Source organism: Phaethon aethereus, assembly GCF_964289735.1.
Source record: "Phaethon aethereus genome assembly, chromosome: 14".
NCBI lineage: Eukaryota > Metazoa > Chordata > Aves > Phaethontiformes > Phaethontidae > Phaethon > Phaethon aethereus.
Window position 1 is genome coordinate 5,456,962 of NC_138590.1, and position 23,726 is coordinate 5,480,687.

The following is a 23,726-nucleotide window of genomic DNA, read 5'->3' on the forward strand; positions in this document are numbered from 1 at the left end:
CCCCGCTCCCGGCGGCGACCAGGGACTGCGCTCACCTGAAGCCGCTGACTGGGCTGCTTTGAGTCCCGTTTGCGCTACTGGAGCGTTAGAAAGGAGAAGGATGCCACTCTGGATACGGTGTACTGTGAGGAAATCATGTTCAACAGACCCGATTTCAGCCCCCATGTAGAATTCTCTACTTCAGATTAAATCTAGATGGATTGCCAATGTCAATCCAATTAATCTTTTGGGGAGCTTAGACTGAAGTCAATGAATCTCTTCACTTGCTGAGGCATTTTGTGTATTGGGGCCTAAAACAAGGCAAAAGTGTGTTTCCTGATGTAAACAGAGTTAATTTTGGCAAAACTCAGTGAGCAAGGGCAATAGAGATTTATAGACTTACTCTCTGGCCATGATTCAGGAAGGCAAATGTTTAACATTTTAAAAGCGATTAGAGGCCTCCAAAATGTAATGAATCTTCTGTACCTGCCAAAACACTCTCCCTGAAATGAGGGTGCCCAAATTCAGACTTACATTAAGGCCAGACTAAATACATATTTCCTAAAACACATTACCCGGAGATCACCGCGTACTCTCTCTTTAAGGTGCCCAACGTCACTTGTTACTAAGCACAATTCAAATTATGCCTACCTAGCCTAAAAGCAAAGCATCTGCTTGCGTACCATAATCTAACAAAACAAATAATTTTCCTTTCATCAATACACAACGGCTTTGTTCATCACTGGGAAACGTTAGGTGGTGAAGTATTGAGCGCGATGCATTTTACGCTTAAATCAATGTACTGTCTTGCAGTTATGCCACCTAATGTGTTTTTAAGCCACACGCTACAGAAATCAATGTGGTTCTTATTTGATATTCAGTGTTAAGTTCAGCCTCATAAATTTAGAATTGCAGTCTCTTATTTTGATGGTTATGTATTAACCATGTCCTGTAAGTTTTATGATTTTATATTCAGACATGCAGTAAATCATGCCAGTTACACACAAATGCCATATGGTGGCTTTATTTTTACTGTCCATTCTGGAAGAGAAAGAAAAGGATGATTCATTTGACCTATCGGGGAAGAAAAATACAGTATATCAGACAAATTTCAGAAGGTGTATCAGTAACAAAATTAGGCTCCATAAAATTTAACTGAGTCTTTTCTGAGACAAACTGATTTGCGGCAGATAAATGTGTTTGATATACCTCATCTTACCAATATTTTACACTCGAAGAGGCACAAAACAGTTGATCATTCTTTGTAACACATCTAGCAGGTGCTATGCTATTGTCTAGAAATCAAATGCTACACTGCAAATATTTTTTCTAAAAACCTGATATTGGTATACAGAATAAAACCCAAGCCCTTTCCCAGCAACTTCTAACGTGTTTTAATAATGGAAAAACCTTCCTTTCTTTGTTAGTTTTTTGAAGTATCTAAATAAACTTTCTTTTGTACAAGAAGCCAGAAAAAAAGTGCTCTGCAAGGTATGCTTTTTTCGTAAGTGGCAATTTTACTTTTCTTCCAATTTGCAGTTTAATTTCTTGCCATGAAACAAACCACAGGTTCCCAGACCACATGGCAATATAAAGATTTTTTGCTCGCTTCATTAAATATGGCTTCTCTTCAGCATTTTATAACATTTTTTTTCATACAACGGTAACATCACTCATTCAATATATTTCAAAACAATTGTCATCTGTACTTAATTTTAGATTTTTTTTTCAATTAGCATACTGGTTTCAGCGCTCACAAGGCATCGAGCCCTCCTCTGCCCCTCACCCCGGCCCACCAGCGAGCAGGCCGGGGGGCACGGGCAGCTGGGGGGGACACAGCCGGGACGGCTGAGCCCAACCCACCAAAGGGCCATCCCGTACCATACAACGTCATGCTCAGCATATAAAGCTGGGGGAAGAAGAGGGGAGGGGAGGACGTTTGGAGCGATGGCGTTTGTCTTCCCAAGTCACCGTTACGCATGTGGAGCCCTGGGGATGGCTGAAGCCCTGCCTGCCCATGGGAAGCGGGGAGTGAATCCCCTGGTTTGCTTTGCTTGTGGGCGCAGCTTTTGCTGTCCCTATTAAACTGCTTTTATCTCAACCCACGAGTTTTCTCACATTTCCTTCCCCTTCTGACTCTCTCCCCCATCCCACTTGGGGGCAGTGACCAAGCAGTTCATTCCCCAAATGAGTACAGAACAACCTCACATACCACTGAACTGACCAGCACCACCAGATTTTCCCAGCCTGGCACATTTCCAGATTAAACGATGAGCCAGCAGCGAGACAGTGTAGTGCCTTTAGTGACAGAGAACACTACGGTTACACCAGACCTCTTATCTTGTCTTCCGCTTTCTCAGGTGGAATCCTGGAACCAAGATCTTCTTTCATTTTCCAAGACCACTTAAAGACTGAAAAGGCCATTTAAAATCATGGTGTGCAGCCTTGTAACTTGTTTTTTTGATGTCACTACAGCTTAAAAACTAAATGGATAAGAATCACAGGAAAGATGGTGCGTTTCTTCTGACAGCAATTCTAATCACAGAAAATAATCTGACAGTATCTACAGGGGAAAAACAAGAAAGCTTTTCTTTAAAACTAGTAATGTACATGCTGGGCATTTGCATGGGTTCTTGTCTAATCATACCTCAACAGTTCATTGCTATAGCAGAACCAAAAGGTGTTAACTTACGTCACCCCAACAGGCTGGAGTGTCCTGACTCTGGGGAAGGAGGCATTGTACTCAGCTGCCCACAGTTTACCCCGTCAAAGTTTCTTGGAGTTAAGCCCTACATTTTCTGAATTGTATGTTAGATCTATATTCCAGTATACGCTGCACTTTACAGTTCAGGAATAGCACTACAGTAGTAAAACCAAAACATAAATGAGCCATAAAATGTATTAAATGAGGCACTGTCAAACAACTGAATTTGGTTTTGCATGACTTAGAATAGGCAAGTAAGCTTGATTTATCAGGCCTCACATTTTCTACCGGCTTGGTTTCATTTTTGAGCTTATTTTCATTAGTTGCTTTTGTTAATAAATACAGAATGACTGCACGGGTCTCATTTGGGTGAGTTAAGAATTACAGATAAAGCCACTTTTATGTGGCCTTGTTAGCGGAAGGCAACGAAAATGTATTCTGTTTCTACCTATGCAGTCTTTGCCTATGCACTGGGATAACTACTACATGTGAGTCCTGACGCAAGGAATTCGTTCAGTACAACTTCTATTCTGTGGTAGGAGATTTATTATTAAGGCCATTCTGAATTTATTGTGAAGCTAAAATACAGTTTATGCTATGCATTATTAAAATATGTTATGGCATTTGATTTTTCGTGCTTCCGCTAGCAAACCACCGTCATCTGGTGCCAGGAATTAAAGACAAATTCTCCTGGGTGCAGGATCTATCTACTCGAGAAGATGCATCAGGGCAGGAGCTGTGTCGTTTTGGAGGTCCACAGGCCCTTCTTTTCCTTTTGGAACAGCCATCAAAGACTATCAAATGCACTGTACACACAGAGAAATAACAACATCAATTATTAAGAAATTCCGAACAGCTGATAAGAAATATAATCATACTCAAATCAGCTGTTGTAGAGCTTACCATATATATAGTGGTGCTTGTATTCTTTTACAGTATCTTTTTCTAAAACACAACAACATGCTGGCAAAATTAGATGCTTTTATATTCCAATTTTTACTATAATCATGAGTCTTGATTTTCTCTGCACAAACCATATATAGATTTATATTTTGACAGTGGGAAGTGGGAAATATTTATAGTTAAAGAGAAGGAAAAAGGAGAGAGTGCTACAAAGTACATTACATAATAATTATCCCTCTCTAAATGAGAAATGTTTTTATTCATCGTATCTGGTAAATTGAAGGAGTTCACTGCCACAGTAATGTATGGAAAGGATTCCCTAGAACTGAAGCAACTTGCTGGTTGACTAAAGCCCACAGAACATGTCATGCGGACTGTAACGATTTTCCTTTGAAGGAAAACTTCATTTTATGTTAACAGCTAAGGTCAATGTCCAGCTAAAAGTCATTTCATAGAGACACAGAAATCAGAGAGAGGGCAAGGTGGGGGAGAGAGACACCATAATATGGAAACGTAACTTTAGTAAAAACATTAACCTACAAGGTCCATTTCTCCTGGATTCCTTCAGCAAAAAAGTTTTCGGGCAGGTTTCACCAGCGCACCAATAGCCCATGTTTGAACAACCCAAGGGGAGATAAAAAAGCAGCAGACTCTTGAAGGGTAAAAAGAAAATCTGTGCAGTATTGTTTGCAATTTTGTTATGCTGGCAGGGAAAAAAAGAAACCAGTAACAAAAAAAAAAACCCTTCCAAACCACAAACGTTGCTAACAACCTAGCCCTTGGCAAACCAGGAAACCAGACTCTCTAGGAAAGGGCTGGGCTAGAACAGCTTGACACGGTGAGTTTCAGGGAGCATGGGAATATAGGTCAGACGGCACAGAAAAGTCAAGAGAAATGATTCCTCCACACTCCCACTCTGGATCACACGTGCTCAGCGGCTGGCAGCGAGGACCAGCTTTTAAGGTGACACAGACTTTGCACCCGAGAAGAAGAGGTGGGAAAAAGGCAGTCAAGGAATACACTCCTTTTGCTAGAAAGGGAGAGCAGGAAGATGCTCAGAAAGCCTTGTTCCAGGTATTCTCATTTTCTCTGAAGGAGGAGAGGAAAAAACCCTCTCTGCTACCACCAGACTCTTCACATCACACCTACGCGTCAGTATTAGCACCACAGTGCAAAGGAGCCCGGCTTACGCCAGCACCCTTGCACCGCTGATAGGATGCCGTTTCAGCACTTGGGCATTTGTATATGATGTTCATTTATATATCCAGGGTCATTAAAACTTGCTTCTGCTATACATACCAATGCACTACATCCATCTTTTTAATCTCTGCTTCTCACTGGGAGAGCACTGTGCTCTAAAATCTGCAATGTATTTTTTCTGAAATGTTCTTCCTGCCTACCACGGGAAAAGATTTTCCAGCAGCCATTAGCTACAGCCATTTTCACATCTCATTTTAACAAGCTATGAAAGCAGAACAACATGCCAATTACATGAAATAAATAAAATGAGTAGGTACAAGATGGCTAAGAAAGCCTCTTGCACTGCATATATTAGTTAGAGTGTATTAGGGTTTCACTAATGCACTTATAATCTTGCAGAACAGTCTGGCACATCTGCACCTTCAGTACAACAGAACAGCAAAGATGATACAATCCTCAGAGAATTTCTATTTGAAATAATTTTAGATCTGTTTTATGTATACCAAGGAAGCTGCCAGTCAATCTGATCTTCAAACATGCTGAACTCCACAGAGGGAACTCTGGTAAACTGCAGACTGTTCACCTAAATGCATTTATTTTAGCAACGCGAAAACTAGTTGCTGTATTTGGCTAATAATACGTTGCACATTCGGAACTTTGTTAAATACCTAAGTTGTGTAGCAGAGAATAAGGCAGTTAATTTACACAAAAGGACCCAGAGGTGAATTTTATGTCTACATCTCAGAACAAAATAAGTAAATTCACTGAACATATGGCTTATTAAATTTAATAGTTCCTTTCCAAGATGATTCTGATTGCCATGTTTTGAAAGATAGGATTTAAAAAAAATTTCTTTTGGATATTTGCCGTTAAGCAGATATGCCATCTGTCTCCCCAAACGAAAAGAAACTCAAGACTTTGATTACTATTTTCCTTACCAAGATTTAGGGTAATGTATTTCTAGTACACTGATTAACGAGATCTGACATCACATCTTGGACACGTTTGTTACTCTTTTTCAAAGAACTACCCACATACATGCACAAATGTACTATATGATATACGACGAGAGAACCATAAGGAAGCACCATCACCTCTTGCATCACTTCCAAGCACTGTTGGTGACACCGTGTTATTCAAATAGGCATCTTGTATTTTCACTCAAGTTTTAAGGAGACAGATGTCTGAAGCGCAACACACCACACTGGACTTAGAATTTCTGTCACAAAATGCTCACATTAAAAAAGATAATAAAAAAAGAAGCCACTCACAAATTTCATTGTAAAAATACATATCACAAGTAAGATGCTGGACTGAGCAGATCACACAAATTCTGTGCATCAAGGGAAAAAGTGTAAGCCTGACAGTATGCCAAGTTCTTGCAATTTACATATTTTATACTAAAAATACTCAGAAGTCCAACTCATTTTTCCTGTTTAGTGATTTTCTAGGAAAAACTTTTTCGCTAGTAGCCTTTGAGCCAACACAAGCAGTAACTCACCTGTGCCTGAACCAAAAGGATTATTTCGTTCCCACTGATAAGTGTCTAGATTAAGTCTTAAGTCACCAAGTATCTCTTTCAAATCCAGTGTGAGGTGGGAGAGAAGCCCCGGAGCAGTGGTCAATGGACTACTGGCCCCTAATCGGTCATAGGGGCCAATAAGATAACACAGCCATCGCTACTGCAGAAATACTGGGCGGTTTAGTCCTGGCTCTGAACGTGAGCATCACTGTTCATTTAAATCGCATGAAGCTTCACTCGGGAGTCTAGGGCATATTATGTTCGTACCTTACAACAGAGCTGAACAAAAATAAATCCTATATATAGTCAAAGGCATGGTACAAAACCACAAGTGGCAACAAAACAAAAATAAATTAAAACCAGGCTTCATCACCCAAGTCCTGTGTATACTACAGAACTGATTTATTGCTACAGCACTTTTCTGCTGTTTTAATAGCTGTGTTAATCAAAACATAAATCAAAGCAGCTTTTGAACCAGCGCTTGACTCCTAGCTCACGCCCCCTCAAACAGCGAAAGGCGCACGTGGCGCTGCCCTCCGGGCCCCGTTACCATCGCGTGGAGGGCAGCGCGGGGCAGCTGCAGGCAGTTGTAACAACTCCCTTCTCCGTACACGATGGGCAGAAATGGGTTATGTGAAGGCTGTAATGATGTTTAAAAAAAAAAAAAAAGTTTTAAAAGTTGCATTTTAAGCTAATATTTTTTAAATTGTCTTTTGTCCTGTGACAACACAGCCAAAGCAGAGGCTGCTGTACCCCTGAGGGGGGAGGCTTGCCTTCCGCCTAGACAGAGGGGATCTGGATAAAACCCGCACGACCTGCAGCAGCATATGAACAGTTTTTAACGTTGCCACACTGCAAGAAGCACAACCAGCAAGAGCGCGGAAGCATTTTGTAACACTGTTAAATTAAGTACATAAATAACATATAACCACACAGGGGCAAAAGGAGAGTTGTAATACAGCTGGATGAATGGGACTCAAGAAAGCATGTGCGAGAAGCAAAATTTGCGAGGTAAGAACAAGCGCTGTACAACAAGGAGGAAAGATGTCCAGAGGAACGTGGTCCTTAAAATAAGATACGTTATGCTGGGAGCAAAGGGGATCCTTGCTTTTGGGGGAGGAGGACAGGAAGCATAAAAGCACTGAAGAAGAGCGAGTTAAAACAGGGGAGATAACGTTGCTCCCTTTGGTTCCAGCCCCTCACTCGCAAGACCTCGGCAGCCGGCCCTGGGCAGCGGCAGCGTGGGGGAGCTCAGCCCCGCGTGCTGCACACGCACAGCCGGCTCAGCACCGGCTCTGCAAGGACGCCGCGAATCGTGGTCAAGAACATCATCTTTATTGTTAATGAATATCCATCTAATAAAGTCTTGTTTTGAACTTTCCAACTGGCTGGCCTTGCAAACACTCTCCCAGCTGGTACGCAAACGCACTCCAGCCGACATTCACCCAGTCTCAGCGGAGGAGGCCGCTGGCACCCCAGCCCAGCAGTGGTCGCCACGGACTGGCGCGAGGCGGCTCAGCCCCAACGGCTGCAGGCTGTGCAGGCATCTCTCTTCTAATGCAGAACGAGACAAAAAGAGACAAGGTGCGGCGCACGGCTGGGAGGGCCTCAGCCAAGGGGCTGTGCGGTACCACCCTCCATCAAAAGGCATCCTTACTCGGGACGTAAGAAGAAGGAATGCTCGGCAGCTCGCAGGGCAGCGCTTTGGGTTTGCATCAAGCACGTAGTGTGAACGCAGTTCACGTGCTGCCTGTTACGGTCCCATATGAGAGTACGCCTGGGTGACAGACAACAATTCTCACGTAACAAATTACCACGAGATAATTTGTCTCCCAAATATTTGATTTTGAGTATGAACCGGTACTCAAGCACATGTTCAACCTGCCCGATGATCTTGCTATTGCTAAATAAAGGCTGCTTGGCAAGGGCTTTATATTATCTCTTTCACAATAGCAGCTGAAATGAATTTACCTAACATGATGGATCTTTCACAGAAATTGTTGTACAAAATTATCAGAATCCACTTACCAAACTTTATGTTTCAATAGCATAAGAAAAAGTCTGTAAAAAATGTTGCCTCTGTCATTTTAATTCCTCAGACTTCACAAACGCTATAAAAGATGCGTCAAGTATTTTGAGACCATCAGTATGCACAACGAATTTCATCAGGTTTGCAACTATTTCCCAGACTAATGAATACATTTTTGTGCATAAATGAATGGAGCATGGACTACATGCTAGCACACTCAGCACCGATAGAATTGTGCATGTTTATTCTAGGTTTCATATCTATAATAATCATATTTTTATAGCATTGCCATAAATTCACAATTTGTATGCATGCAAGCCAGAACTTTCCTTCATTATTATTGATAAATCACAATAATGAAGTTACTCTCTGATTATTTCTCAAAATCCTTCCTAAAATACCATTAGTGTTATTTAATTAAAACTTAAATGGACTTGCAGAACCAAGCTTTTGTTGCTAATTCTTGCAAAATTCCTTTGAATGTTAAGATTAACTTGATTACAATGTACTGTGCTTACATAAGCATCATAACAGCTCACAGAGTTGTGAAATTTACCTTGCCTTCCATAAATAAGTAAAATAGAACTTGAAAAATTAGATAAACTGCAACGAAGACTATAAATTTAATTACAGTGTATCTTTCGGGGGGGGGCAGGTAAGGCTTATCTACGAACCTCACATGGAAAGCTTCAATACAAAATCTCTTTTCCTACAGCTAGATCTTGTTGCAGCTGATCCATTAGAACAGGTTTCACTATAGTTGTATTCTGATGCAAAAATTGTTACCTAACCAAATGATAACTGGTAATGCACTCACAAATGCATTTTAAGCATGAACGACTCATGTATGTTCTTATATAAGAAACGTGAAACAGAAATGATCATAACATTAGGTATTTTGGTCCAGCATCTGCCTTTGGATGCATATGTCTCATTGCTATGAAAGTCTGTTGGGCTTTTATTAAATAGCAGAATTTTTTCACAATTATAGAGTCAAGTCTGTTGGTCATAACTCCTGCCAGAAACAGGCAACTGATGTCCATACTTATATATGCCAGTTAATTACTTTCAGTTTCAAGAATCACTTCTTTTTTTCTTTAAAGAAATTACAAGAAGCTATAATTCTATTCACCCTGCTTGGTATAGAGCTTATACTGCACAGGAAGACTTGAGTGACACCAAAAGCTAAATGCTGGGCTTCTGAACAGTCATTGCATTACTCCTGATTATGTCAGAGCATTCTAGCACCTATGTAAATACGGTAAAATATCTTATAAAACAAGGTATTTGTGATCACATCAATAATTTTTCTCGTCACACTCACCCCGACACAGTTCAGATTTCTATCTAGTGCATGTGCTACGGTACTTGTCTGTTGGTTTATAACAAACTTCTGAAAGTACGTCTTGAGGTCTATGTCTATACTAATTTCAAAGTCACTGTCTACTTTCTTCTCTCTCTCCTTGTGCAAGTTTGTGTATCTTTATAATACCTTCTGATTAATTTATCACATAGTAAAGATTTTAAAAAATCATTATCCTTTTGATCTAAAAATCCTTATATTTCATCTTTAATATGTTCTTTTTGAGAGGATCTTTCTGGAGAAGTTGCCACGTATCTTCTACTCCTCTGAGACACAACAGCAGAGCTCAAGTAAGACTTTAGGAGCTTCAAATCACATTTCAAATAGTTTAAAAAGTTTTTGTTTTTTAAAAAGAACACATTCCTTTCATGCTAAGAAAAATGAGAATACTATTGCAGTGCATATGGCACAAGAAGACTAACAAAAAGGATAAAAAATACATAAACCCAATATTTGAAAGACTGTCAAAATTTACCACCACAGAAGTGATTTGAAGCATTTCTAACATGCAGTTATTTCGTGAACTAGACTCAAATAAGGAGGGACAAAAGTAGAGAAAGGAAACATATTGATTTTTTCAGATCGTTTTTCTAAGATGATCATTATTTCCGTAAGAGGATCTGTTCCTGCATTTTTTTTTAGCCATGCAAAGAGTTCATCATAGGTAGGGAAAAAATAACCCTCACTTTGCACATTCATACTGTAATATTCTGCTTTATAAGGGATGCTCCTAAACCAGCACATGTCAAACAAAACTAGGAGATTATCAGGAACCACACTAAAGTCTTAAGCTCAAGGCACTATGCTATATTAAAAAAAAAAAAAAAAAAAAGCAGGAGGGTAGAATAAGTGGTCTTTCAGGCAAAGACTAGCATATACCATAATATTTTTACCAAGACTGAAAATAATGGGAGAAAACCATGGTGAAAAATACCAGTAAAAAATGAAAGACAAGGTTAAAATATATTATCGGGGGATTGATCCAAGCCATAGAAAATGTACAGCTACCTGCTCTACTTCCTTTACACTTTACCATATACAATTATTTTTGTTAATGATGCTGACTCTGAACTCCTCAGAATTATATTCAAATCCTCCCCCAACAACTCCAGCCTTCAAGTTAAAGTGCTGCAGTACTGATTGCTCCCGAAATGTTTTCTCAGGATCTGTAGCAATACAGCTGGACTGAGATTAAGACAGAAAACACTGATTATTAATGTCTGCCTGCTGTGGTTACAGGGCAGTCTTCTAACATTTATCACAGGTCTCTTACTTATCTTTTTCTCTTAAAAAAAAAAGTGCCATACAAAATATTCATAATTGTAATCACACCAGGCTGCCTTCATCTGTCCTGATATCTACAGAAATAAAATGTAATGAATCAATTCAAGCCACCCAAACATCTGAAAACATAGGAGAAACTCTGCTTTTAAATTAATGGAAACATTCATTTGAAAGGATTAGATGGCATTCTGTCATCTAAGAGAGTTGATACAGTGCTCCATTACATATACAATGTCCTTACTTCTGGGGAAGGACATTAAGTCCAGAAATAGAGTCCACAGGGGAGAGAACAACGAATCCTGATTGAGACAGACAGAGGACAGGCTTGGCGCGTGACCCAACCCCAAAATTCAAGATTAAACTGAATATGGGTACCCATCTTCCGGTATTCTTATAGAAGTTAAATTATACGTCAAGAAATAAAGTATCTCAAAGAATAAAAACTGGCTAAGTATCATAACAGAAGTGGTCTTGAAGTATGCAGTAATTACCCAGAAAATTGGAGCTGGCAAATTAATCTAGATGATCAAGACTCAATGAGCATTTGAGCAGCTACCCAGGGATATATTGACAGGATAGGGCAGATAAGGTTTATTATTTCACTATTTAATACTGAAAATGTACAGAACTTCACAAAGGAAGGAAGCAAACTGAATTATTTACATATATTGTTAGCGTTAGAAATAACTATGAAATGCATGAAAACAATAAAGAAAATAAGACTCCAAATATTTGTATCTCGTTTATGAACTTATAACACAAACATTCAATTCACAGCAATCTTGTGGCATTCACTGACACATTAACCCTTCAAGGTCAACAGCTTGGAAGGTTTGCTACAGCAAAAGAAGTTATTGAAGTGAACATCAGTATTTACATACAGGTGAAAGCCATCAAAACTTATTCTCTGTATTGCTATAGCATGCTTGTGAAAAACAGCATTTACACATGGTTAGCAAAAAAATTTTTGATGGCAAATGACTTCTTCCTTGCATAGGTGTGTTGTTTCATTGGCTGTCCTAAACCTAAGCATCTGATGAGTTCTCTGCACCCTCCTTTGACTTGTCTTTCCTTTGCACTTCACGTCCCGCTATTTGTTCTCACACACTTATCTTTTCACACCGCAGGAGGTCACAGTCTTAGCCTTGTCCTAGTCCTTCCTACCACACGCCTTCTTTCTATTCATTGTACAAAGCTGTTCAGAAACAACTTTTTAGCACAAGTGTTAGTGACGTTCTGTTTTACTTAGCAAAAAGAAGCTTAAAAAGAAAAAAAGAGAGAGCTGAGCTACAAAAGACAAACGCCACTCTGTTAAGCAATTATATCCATTCCCTTGTTTTATTCTTATTCAAACTGTGTAAAATAGCCTAAAGCTATAGCATTATGTGGGAGATACAAAAATAGCATATGACTCCTTAAAAATAATACCCCTCTTTTGAAAGAAAACTGGAAAAAGGAGTAACTTCACTGCAATTCACCTTATTTCAAGTTTATCAAATGTAAGTGTTCTATCACAGAATCATTAAGGTTGGAAAAGACCTTTAAGATCATCAAGTCCAACCATCAACCCAACACCACCATGCCCACTAAATTATATCCTGAAGTGGAAAACTGATAAACCCGTTTCTTATTTAGTACTGCTCAAGTTTGTTTTTTTAAAAAAAGAACATTCCCACCCTCTGCCCTCCCCCCCCAAATTATGATTACTCATTCTTACAGCTCAGCATCTGAGGAAACAGAAGTTGTATTTTCACTCTTGAACACTAATTTGATGTTGAGCAAAGTCCCTTAACCATTTGTGTGAAAAAATCCAACTGCTACCTTTCAGTATTTCTGAATGACAGTCATGGCTCTAAGCAACCAAATGATGCTCACATATTGTGCCTTGCCTACAGGCATGTTGTTATAACTGAATGATATTATGCCTTCTTACAAGATGGTATCTCAGCTTCAATAGGGCAAACATGGCAAGGAAATATCAGTTTCCACAGGCGTCTTGAACTTCCTAGTAAATACAATTTCATCAACCGAACAGCCTTCCTCTCCGTACCAGCAACGCACTACTGGAAAGCCTTAAAACAACTTGCAACTTCTGAGATATTTATAACAACTTCAGGTATCACCAAAGCCATCCTTACCACTGAATTGTCACTCAGTTGTAAAATCCGTCAGACATGTTATTTGAAGGCCCTCAGTGATACCAGCAGGGTTCTTAATAATGAAAAAGTAAAAAACCTACCAAAGCTTTCTCTTCCATCTTAGCCTATAGGAAAAGCTAAAAAAAAAAGCTTGATAAGTTCATATTTTTATTTCATTCACCTGGGTAGCTGCATTGTGTATTTGGGAGCACAGATTAAATACCAAAGGACAGAAGGTATAAGTAAGAGTTCATATTGCATCTAAATACAGTCTGATATACTCTGCGAATGAACTGTGCCTGTGATATATTCCATGAATCAATTAAGTTTCTTAAGAGTTGAGCTTGTGTAAATCTCTCCCTCAGACCCCATCACCTGAGCACAGCTGGATAATCACTCTGCAACCACTGACACAGGTGGACAGATAGGACACACAAGCCTGAGGCTCTTGCACATTTTTAATACTAGGAGAGGGACCTTGAACCGGATGCCTTGAGGAGCCAGCACAGACTATATCAGCAACTGATTTTGTAGTAACTGTAACTCTTTCTGTGACTTCATTCACAAATAAAACGGCCTCTTCTGCTGACACCAGCATTGTTCTCCTGCACAGTAACTAGAAATTTGAGGCGATTTTCGCAGTAAGAAATGAGTGATGTAGAGTTTGTATGCAACTACAGCGTAAGTGGTGTCAGTTAAACATATTTACGTAACAAACCCAATTGGATAACCAGGAAACAGGCCAACTACTGCTTGACTCCCTGCAAGCAACTGCCCCTGAAGAATCGAATCTACACACAGCTCTGCTGCCAGTTGTGCAAATTATTCCCCATAAAGCCACTTTCTCTTGTCACTGCTTTGCACAGCTAAAGGAAGAGGTACTGTTTAGAAGCAGCACCTCTTCAAAATTCAGTGGTTTTTAGCACAACAAAGTGGAAGATCACAGCAATGGCACCCTCTGGTGACAAACAGTAACACATTATAATGAGATAAATTAATCAGCCTGGAAAAACATTTAAAGCTACTGCTTCATGTAAACCTATTACATGGAAAGCATTCCTACAGCAAGTTGCAAAATGTAGGCTACATTTTGTATTTTTATCTCCATATGTATTTTTAAGAATGATGATGAGCAGCCTTCAATAGCAGGCAACTTTACTGAAAAGGTAAGTTCTTAAAATATTTCCATCTCTCCGGTATCATCGTATCTTCCTTTTACGGGTTCTAGTCTAATCTGATGTTCTTTAATTACCAGATAGACAAACTATAAACTGAAAAAAATGGTACTCTGTTTTTATTGTAGATAGTATTTCATGTTCACATATTGTTAACATTTCAGCATGTCCTCTGTAGTGCTACCAACAGCTTTTGAGATGTTGAAGAACACTGATGAGAGGTCTGTGAGCCAAAGACTTAACAGGCAAGTGTTTTGGAAGTGGACAAACAGGTGCTCATAAGAAATCTTTCACTTGATTCAAGAGGCAGAACTTCAGCCTTTGTGAAGCATTGCCAATCATTCCCATAGCTTCTTAAGGCAAGAATGTCAGAGTCAGCAATTGCAAATGCTACAGAAAGACTGGACGAATATATAAAGGTATTTCCCTTATCAGTGTCAAGGAAGGAGACTGTCACTGAATGTGTAAAAGCAGAAAAGTTGTCTTTAATCCATGTGAAATATAGTGAAATTACAAGTAAAGAAAATGGTTGATTTCCAGATTGCTCCGATAGTATCTGACAGAAAAAGTCCAATTCTGCCAGAAGCTTCAGCAAAAAGCTGAGACACAAAAAAACTTTATGGGTAAAAACATAAAACTCAGGCTCATAAATTATATTTCTTCTCCTCTGATGTAAGGAATGGAACTTATAGCACATCTTTATCATTTACTGTTTAAGAACTAAGTAAAAAAAAATTGTTTGTGTTTTTTTTTTCATAAAAGAGAGTAAAGTAATAATAACTTCTCTTGAAAATCGGTAATTATGGGTTTATTTAGTTTTGAACCATATATACATATACCAGTATGTATATATTCTAATACATACATATTAAAACTCTGGCATTAAAAGAGCTAAGGTATATTTCCCTATCCATTTTCTAACTGAAGATGAATTCTATTCTACCTGAATAGAATGTTACATTTCAACATCACATTAACAATCAATTCAAATACATTGTCTTTGACAAGCTGCCAGATGACTTGAAAAGAACAGTGTGCAGCGTGTAAACACAAAGCATATCAAATGAAAGATTCCAAAACAGTAATAATACTTAAACAGCCATAGAGATGTGTAGTTTTACACATATGGCACACATACAACATGGCATTCGCTGTATTATCAGAGTTCCTTGGTCAGACTCGGGCCAAGCTTCATACATGAAGGGTTGACTAGAAAAAACCAGTATGTACCATGACCTCGTTATGCACTAATCAGTGAAACAGGCAAGTCTTTGTAACTAGAAAGATTATTCATAGGGGGATATGCTACATGAGCAAAGACGCCAGTACCTGGCTTGACAAATTTAGAGGAGGCTTTTGGTAAAATTTCACAGTCTTTTGAAGGGGAAGTTAGAAAATAAATTCAGTGTACGATTTCCTGCGATGTGCGCTTCAGTTTACAAGGCAAATGTGAAATACATTATCTTCTCTTCCACCATGATAAATTTTGTTAAACATCACGTACAGGCAAACCTTCCTGTGAAGGTTTTATCACTCATCAGCCACTCACAATGCATTTATTACCAAACTGGATTAACTTTATCAGATACACATCTCTGTTACAGAAAAGTATAAAAAGGCATTATTCTAACTCAGTTATACTTTGAACAAAGGCACTGCCACTTGCTTACCTAGGTGACCTACATCATCTAAGTTTGTTTTACTAAAACTAACAATTAACAAACTGAATGATGTGATGTAATGGAGTTCTTGTTAAACATAGTTTCATCATTTCTCTCTAGTAGACGGAAAGGTTCATAATTAAAATATTAATTGAAAAACCTCATGGTTATTTTAAGGGGTTTTTTTTAAAGCTTTTCGTGTTGTGACCTTGACACAATGATGTAGACACAGCTGCATACAGAAGCTCTTTCCTTAAGAACTGGGGAACAAAGAAGATCACAACTAGCCTGTTTATGAAGCCAGCTGCTGCAGTATTTTCCAGGTAGCCTTAATTCACCAGCCTGTATTTCTGTTTTCCTTAGTTTCCTGGTTAAATAGTGGATTTCATTTCCCAGGCCTCAGTTCCTGGTTGCCTTGGTTCACGCAGTTATGTAAGGGGCACTTATATAAACCAAAAAAGCCACTGAAGACAGAGACGGCAAAACAGGACACAGCTTCAGCCAGGTCCTCGTCTGCTATACGGATAAAAAGCACAATGGTCAAGGCCCTGCAGCCGCAGCGTGGCATAGACTGGGGCAGAGCTCCTGAAATCACTGACACCTCAGAGAAATGAGAATTTACAAATTTTACACACTGACTCAAATGAATAGACAAGCAGATTACAGACACCCATGGTACAAGACCTCACCACGCCATCCATAGAAGATTTTTTTTTAACACTCCATCCATTTCTTCCTTAATCAAGAGGGAATGAAACCAGACACCCTGGTGTACATCTCTCTGGTCAACACCGAACTGAGTGTTAAATCTAATGGCTGCCAAATGCTGAACGTCAGCTACAAGCAAATGCATGTCAAGATGCCATTTTTTCACCCTTCCGGGCCACCTAAGCAGAATTGTCACTATTGCCACAACCACATCCTTACTCTCTAGAATATCTCCAAACACTATGTTCCAGATAGTATTTATTTAGCTCTTTTAATATATGCCAACAAAAGTATGTCTAGCACTACTTCCATCACATAATTCTGTTGACCTACACTACAGTGTTACTGGGTTATATTAAAATTGTAATAAATGTTTAAGATTTTATATACTGTCACTTCATATTCTTGTCTTCCACAAGGCTTTAAAGTTTACCAGTACTACCCATCCATTTTTTGTCCTTAACCTCATCATCTAGCCTCCCCCTGCACTGAACGCAGAAGCCATTTACCTGGACAAAATTGTGGTTGATGTGTAGTTAAGTCTTTGAAAGTCGTTCCGGCTGGTCAATTCCCTCATTAGGAAACCACTTCCTATCAGAAGTGCCCTCAGGTTTGGAGAGCACATCAAAATTGGATCCACTTAAGCAACCAAGCTTTGATACCGTGCTTAATGACTTTCTAAATTTGTCATTTACAAAGTACTTTACAAGCCTTCCTAAAGAAGAGATGAAGTATGCCCATGCATGAGTTAACCTCCCAGCACTCACTCCTCCCCAAGAAGTCTAGTTGATGTGTGACGTATGCGATTCCATTTTCCGAGTATATGACATTTCATTTAAATCTCACCATTTCTTTAGGACCATCTGGACACTTTCTCAACTTGAGCAGATCGTACAACTGTGGCAGCTCTTCCTCTCTCCTCTTTCATATCTATCCCTCCTGCTGTTTCCAAGCTACCTGGGTCGATCTGGGAGGGAAATGGGCACGACTTTCCCAGACAGTACTAACAGCTAAAATTAGCACTCTGCTATGCAAGATACAGTAAGTCTACAGCTTCCCTGCTTCTTCTTATACATTATACAGTAACAGTACTAATACAAAAAGTGTCAAAGTAATGACCTTCTACCAAGAAAAAAAGTCACCAACACCGTTCCAGACTTTTTCTCTTTTATAACAGGAGATTTAACACGATCTAAATTCGCATCAGAGTGAAAGCTCTCCTTGGGGATTCTCTTTGGGTCTCAGTTCATTTCAGCACTCCAAAACATTACTGAGATCTGCTCTGAGTTTACATGCTAGTGTTCCGTTCTCCTTTCTTCTACCTCAGGTTATGCTTTCTCTTCTGTATTACTGATTTGTTCAGCTTTTCAGTCTCATCTGCCTAATGCCAGTTGAATTTAATTGCCTCCCTAACAGCCTGTAACTGGTCATTCAATAACAGTGAAGCCAGGAAAAGAGAATATTGCAGATCTGTTGCAAAAGCATCCTGTATAACAATCCTCCTTAATTATGACCATTCTGTTTTCATGGGTTTTTAAGTTGAAAGTTACATGATTTTACAACGGGTTTTATGTTTTTGAGAAGAACATAATTTTCAATTTAAAAAAGGAACAACTGCTCTACTACTAAAAAAAAAAAAAAAAAAAAGCCCTGCAAGAGTACTTGCTTCAAGGTCACTACCTAAACATAATCAGCACCTAAGCTTTACTCTGGAAACAGGAATACTGTACGCTTCGGAAAGAACACATGACAACTGATGACAAACACTACTTCTGGAAAGTTTTCCATGATGTCTTGGAATAAACAGTTACAGGTTTTAATAAAAGGAAAGAAAAAAATAAGCATTTGGGGACTCTGGTATAACCCCCTAAACTCTGTACCTCTGGGTCCCTGCAAATAATTCTCTCTACGAAGCTGAGAACAGAGGTGAGGCACATGACAACAGAGGTGAGCTACATTTCTAATTGCCTTTTTACATTTGTATGTTTCACAAAAAGATTCATTTCCTTCAATCTCACAACTCAATACAACATGTTGAACACCACTTTGGTGACAGATTTACTGTTATATATTCACATGGCCATGTCTAAAGAAAAGATGGCCAAATCGAGTCAATAGTAAAAGCTGCAATATATGATAAGAATTTAGAGCCTAATCAGACTTGTGAAAATGTAAGTGTTGCTTTTCAAACTGGATTGTCAATAAGGTGTTTTGTTAGGAAGAATTTTAGTATATCAAGTAAAACATTGAATTTAAATGAGTTTCCATTATTTCAATTTATCTATAGGCATTTCAAATCTGCAAATATTTCAAGGTTCACAGAATTCTAATTTATGATAAAATTAAATCATACTAAATCTAGAAGTGCAGAAAATGGTTATAAGCTTTGGTAATGGATTTGAATGGGAACAAAATCATATTGTTAGAGAGATTTTTAGAAATTAAGCCTCCTCTGTGCTACTTGGAGATGTACTAGAAGTGACAAAATAGATTTAATATTACAAGAAAAGTGAGAAGTATGATTTGTTGTTGGGTTTTTTTAAGCGCAATGATATAAACTGTGATAGCATCTCAATATTAAAAAAAAAAGTCACCTTTTGGACTTGAATTGTTTTGTAACACAACAGTTGAACTGCATCGGGGAAAAGGCTTCAATGCTACTTTAAATAAATTCAGTGGTCTGTGCACCATAAGTTCCCTCTAATATTGCTAGCTATAAATGGATGAAACCTCGTACCAAGAAATGTCTTGTTTTATGTTAGTATCCTGCAAACCTGAAACCATATCAGAGAGTGAATGTCTCTTGAAGTATAGATTCTTGTTCCTTCCTCTTCAATACAAATACCTAGCAGGTTATTGATCTGCTTCTGAAGGACACAGTGTTTATTATGTAGGAAACCACTGCTGGGCACAAGCGTGAGAAATTAATGATGGTTTTATAAGTGTCCATACTGTGGTGCTGAACCAGTGGGGCAACTGTCAATCTATATGATAATGCATCCCAAAACTTCATAAAATCAGTGATGTGCAGAAGCATTGATTTTTGAGCTAACCAGGAATTGTGGGAGATTAAAATTAAAAAGTGTGCTGAAGTTAACACCTCTGTGTATGTAATAGTTGCTTCATACTTGGGTGATATTTTTTTTTTTTTAAACAACCAAACATGGAGAAACCCTTACCTCAAAAACCTTTCCAAGTAAAAATGAATTCCACATACTGGTTTGTTTCTTGCGTGCTGTTTGATCATGTACTACTTTCTCTTCTTAACATCACTGTTAGAAAAACTACCTATTCAAAATGGAATCACTACACTGTATTTCCAATTATTTAATAAATAACTTATTATAAGGAGGAAAACAAAATGCCAACAGACTCATCCTTTTATCAATGTCTGCGACAGTATGTATGAAAGTAGGTCCTGAGATTAAATTTTCTCGGACAAAAGGTGTGGCACAGTGCTTCCGCTGAAATGGAGACAATCACCTTCAGAGAAGTGAATTCATGCTACAGAAAGGAATCCCAATCATTCCAAAATTTCCAGAACTTCATTAGTCAGCTTTTTTATTCAAAATTATGCAGAGTGGCCATATCAAAACTATATTAAAGTCAATGGAAGCTGTTGTATTTTCTGTGAATGGTATTATTTAAAAAACAAACAAACAAACAAACAACAACACAAAAGGAAAAAATCAGTTAATCAGTCACTAATTCTCTTTTAAATACCGACTTTCTTGTATGCACCATTATTAGTAGATACACATTTCCTCTCTGGTTTTGATGAAGAAATGTATCCTGCTATGCCTAGGAGAGGAGATATTACTTGAAGATTCAATTTAAATCAACAAAAAAAGACTGCTGTTACAAACAAAATCAATTGCACTTTTCTGAACTTTTTTCTATCAATATAAAAACTGTAATTCAGTTTTGCCTTGTTGGCTTTGACACACAGTTGCTTGTGCTTCTAGTGCCTTGCACACCAGCTTTGCTGAAACAGAGACAACTGTCAGTGAGTGTGGGGAGGAATCTAAAATAAACATCTAAAAAAAATCCTCTTCTGAGAGGCACCCAACATGTTACAAATTACATTTTTTCACAAGTAATATCCATGGCAGAGAGCTGGTTTCATTAGCTGGCATCAGCTGCCTGAATAGTTGCTCTGAGAGTATAACGTCAGGGAGATTCCTCTTCACCTTCTCAGAATGGCAAGTATCAAAACCTTTTGTTCACATTTTAACTAAGCTGAGTTTGCACCTTCATCACCCTATAGGATGGAGGACAAATTCCTGCAAATCAATCTTCACTATTTTTCATCTTTAGTTTAATTTAAAAATATGTGAGCACAGAAAATTCCCCTGGTAAAAATTTTTAGCTGATACGTGTGAAGAACATGAATCTGGGCTATATGCATTGGAAAGGACAGCTGGCTCAATGCAGTTTACTCTGAGCATCAACCAATGTCTAGGTGTTCTGTCACAAATTGTTGTTGCACTGTCTAAAGTCTTGTTTCTATGAACTTAATAAACTATAGTAAACAGAAGTGCTGTGCCTCAGTCTGATGCATAGGTTTGCTTTCTAAAAGCCCACCAGTACTTACCAGTAAGCAAACAGCAAATTAATTTTATTTTGTTACAACTTCAAAAACATTAAAAAACACATAAAATTAAATCTGATTGTTACAAATTCAAATTAGCACCATTGTTACAGCTACTAGCATGTTGTAGATTATTAATATTACTGCAAAATGTGCATAAAAATCACATATGAGAAACTATTTATCTTAAGAAATTTCTTTCTGCTTCTCATCATTAATTTAATGTACTCTGAGCACAAACTTCTGTGAAAGATTATTGTGTGGAAAGTGAAGTGTAAGATGAAACACATCATATTAGATGATGTACATGTAATAGGGTTTCCTGCTATTGATGCTATCCCCAACCCCCAATTAAAAAGCAGCTTTAGTCAAACTGAGAAAGAAAAGTGAAAAATTCACGCTTAAAAGAATACTCGTGTAATTTTAAGCATGATCATGTTCTTATACGTGTGCATTAAGAATATACTGGAGAAAAAGGCCTACCATTTTCCTCATCTGACTTATTTTCATTGTCGGAGTCGGTAAGCGTGAGCGCCGAGTTTTCACGACTTGACAGACCGGAACTTCGCCTGGATTTGATCCCTCTTCCCCACAGCCTGATAGCATGCTCTGGAGACATTCCTCCCTCCGTGTCCGAGTCAGCATCAGAGCCGGTGCTTAAGGAATAGCCTTGATGGAGTATTCCTATGTCTGAGCAGTAGCCACTTCGATGGGGAGAGGGCTCGCAGATTCCTAGTTCTGCAAGGGTGAAGTTTGTTCCTAGAAGAGCAGTTAAAAAAGAAAAAAAAATAATTTAAAAGCTAGGGAATTTATTTAAAATTTGAAAACAACGGACATTTTTAATTTCTCTTAACTATGCTGTATGCCAAGCCTTTGTAATGAGTTACATACAGAGATGTCTGGTGCACAGATCTAGCACTTAACTTAAAACATTGAATATAGTTAAAATGGATGAAACACACAAAACAAAGGTAGGAAAGGTCTTTAAACTTTAGGTTACTGTTTTGGCCCCAAATAACTAATCACTTAGGTATGCGATTAACATAAAGCTCATTACAAGTGCTAATGACATGACCTGCTTTATTATGTATTTAAGCTTGTATTTGTAGGGCCAGAGCATAAGCTTTGAAGTCGAGCATTCGATTTCTGGAAAAGAGGAATTTTTTCTTATGAAGCTAATTTTCTCATACATGAGTCTTCCATAGAGATACGATTTTTAATTCTGATTTTCAAACGGTTTCCTATTTCATAGAAAATAAACACTTATTTGGGAAAACAGAGTTTACAGATCAGGAACGCTTGAAAGAATGCAAACCTACCAGCGATGTAACATGAAACCTTATCACCAGTTTTACACTTTCAGATTTGGTGAGATTGGTAGTTTAAATATACTATAGAAATTCACTATAGAAATCAAGATAGACCTCATAATCATTGTAACTGTTTTCTACCTTTTTCCACCATATTCAAGAAGAAAGTGTGTGTCAACACCAAAACCAGTGTTTTTAAAGGCAAAACTTTCAGGAACGATGTCAAAACATGTGACCTTTAGCAGTTAATAACGACTCAGTGGACAAATCCTCATACATTTTTAAACCACATGGAGTCCCCCGGGGTTCTCAGAAAGTATAGGCTTGCTAGCTGATTTCTGCTTATGTATTTGTTTCCTACGGTAATGAACAGGATGGTAAAAAAATATAGGGAACTATTCACTGGTCTCTAAGGCTTTCAAAGGTTTTGAAAAGCAAAGTGATTTTAGCTTCGTTATATTGGGCAAAAAACAAAGAATAAAGACAGACTGAAGTCACTGGTGGTATAACTGCCAGTTATTTAATTTCTTAATTCACAGGGAAACTAGATCTGTGGCCTGTGTTTCTAAAATGGTATTTTTATTTTGTCCAAAAGCAGTTTATATTTTCTCCTCTTCCTCTATACATCTATCAGGATGAAGCTATACAGTGGAAGTTCAGACACTAAATAAAAAACATACTTAAGTGTCTTCTATTAATAAAGATGTTACGTGGATTTTTTTTTTTTAAAGTATTACAACTTCTTTCACTGATCAGCCAGGAAAGATCATACAGTATTAAATGTTATCTGTATCAGCCCTCGCCCGTCGCACACCTAGCTGTTAAAGTATTTTTTGGATATGGGATGTACGGAACACATCTACAGAAAGTAATACTGGGCCCTACTAACATTTATTCCTAGAGCTCATCATTTAAAGGAAGGGGATGGATTTCTTCTGGAAGACTGAGCTACATCTTCATCCAGCAACGACTAGACAGCAAGACTGAGCACGGCGAGAGGAAGAGCCACGCTCTCTTCCTCCCTTAGGTTAACCAGCGAACAGGCCAGCAGCAAGAGAGTGGCCAACAACATCAGGTAAAGAAATATCACTGACCAGACGCTCCTGAAGCATTTGTGGCAATGTTTAAAAAGAACATAAAAAGGCTGACATTAAAAAAA

At 38.3% G+C, this 23,726-nt stretch overlaps 1 protein-coding gene across 4 annotated transcripts in view; it reads right to left on the reverse strand.

Moving 5' to 3' along the window:
* Positions 1-23,726, reverse strand: part of TENM2 (teneurin transmembrane protein 2) — a gene marked incomplete at both ends in the record, with an annotated part of 548,700 nt that overhangs the window by 481,465 nt on the left and 43,509 nt on the right. For all 4 annotated transcript variants that reach the window (XM_082006200.1, XM_082006199.1, XM_082006198.1 and 1 more), the window contains one exon: positions 21,741-22,016. In XM_082006200.1, the coding sequence (XP_081862326.1) occupies positions 21,741-22,016 (276 nt within the window). The remainder of the gene's footprint in view (positions 1-21,740; positions 22,017-23,726) is intronic.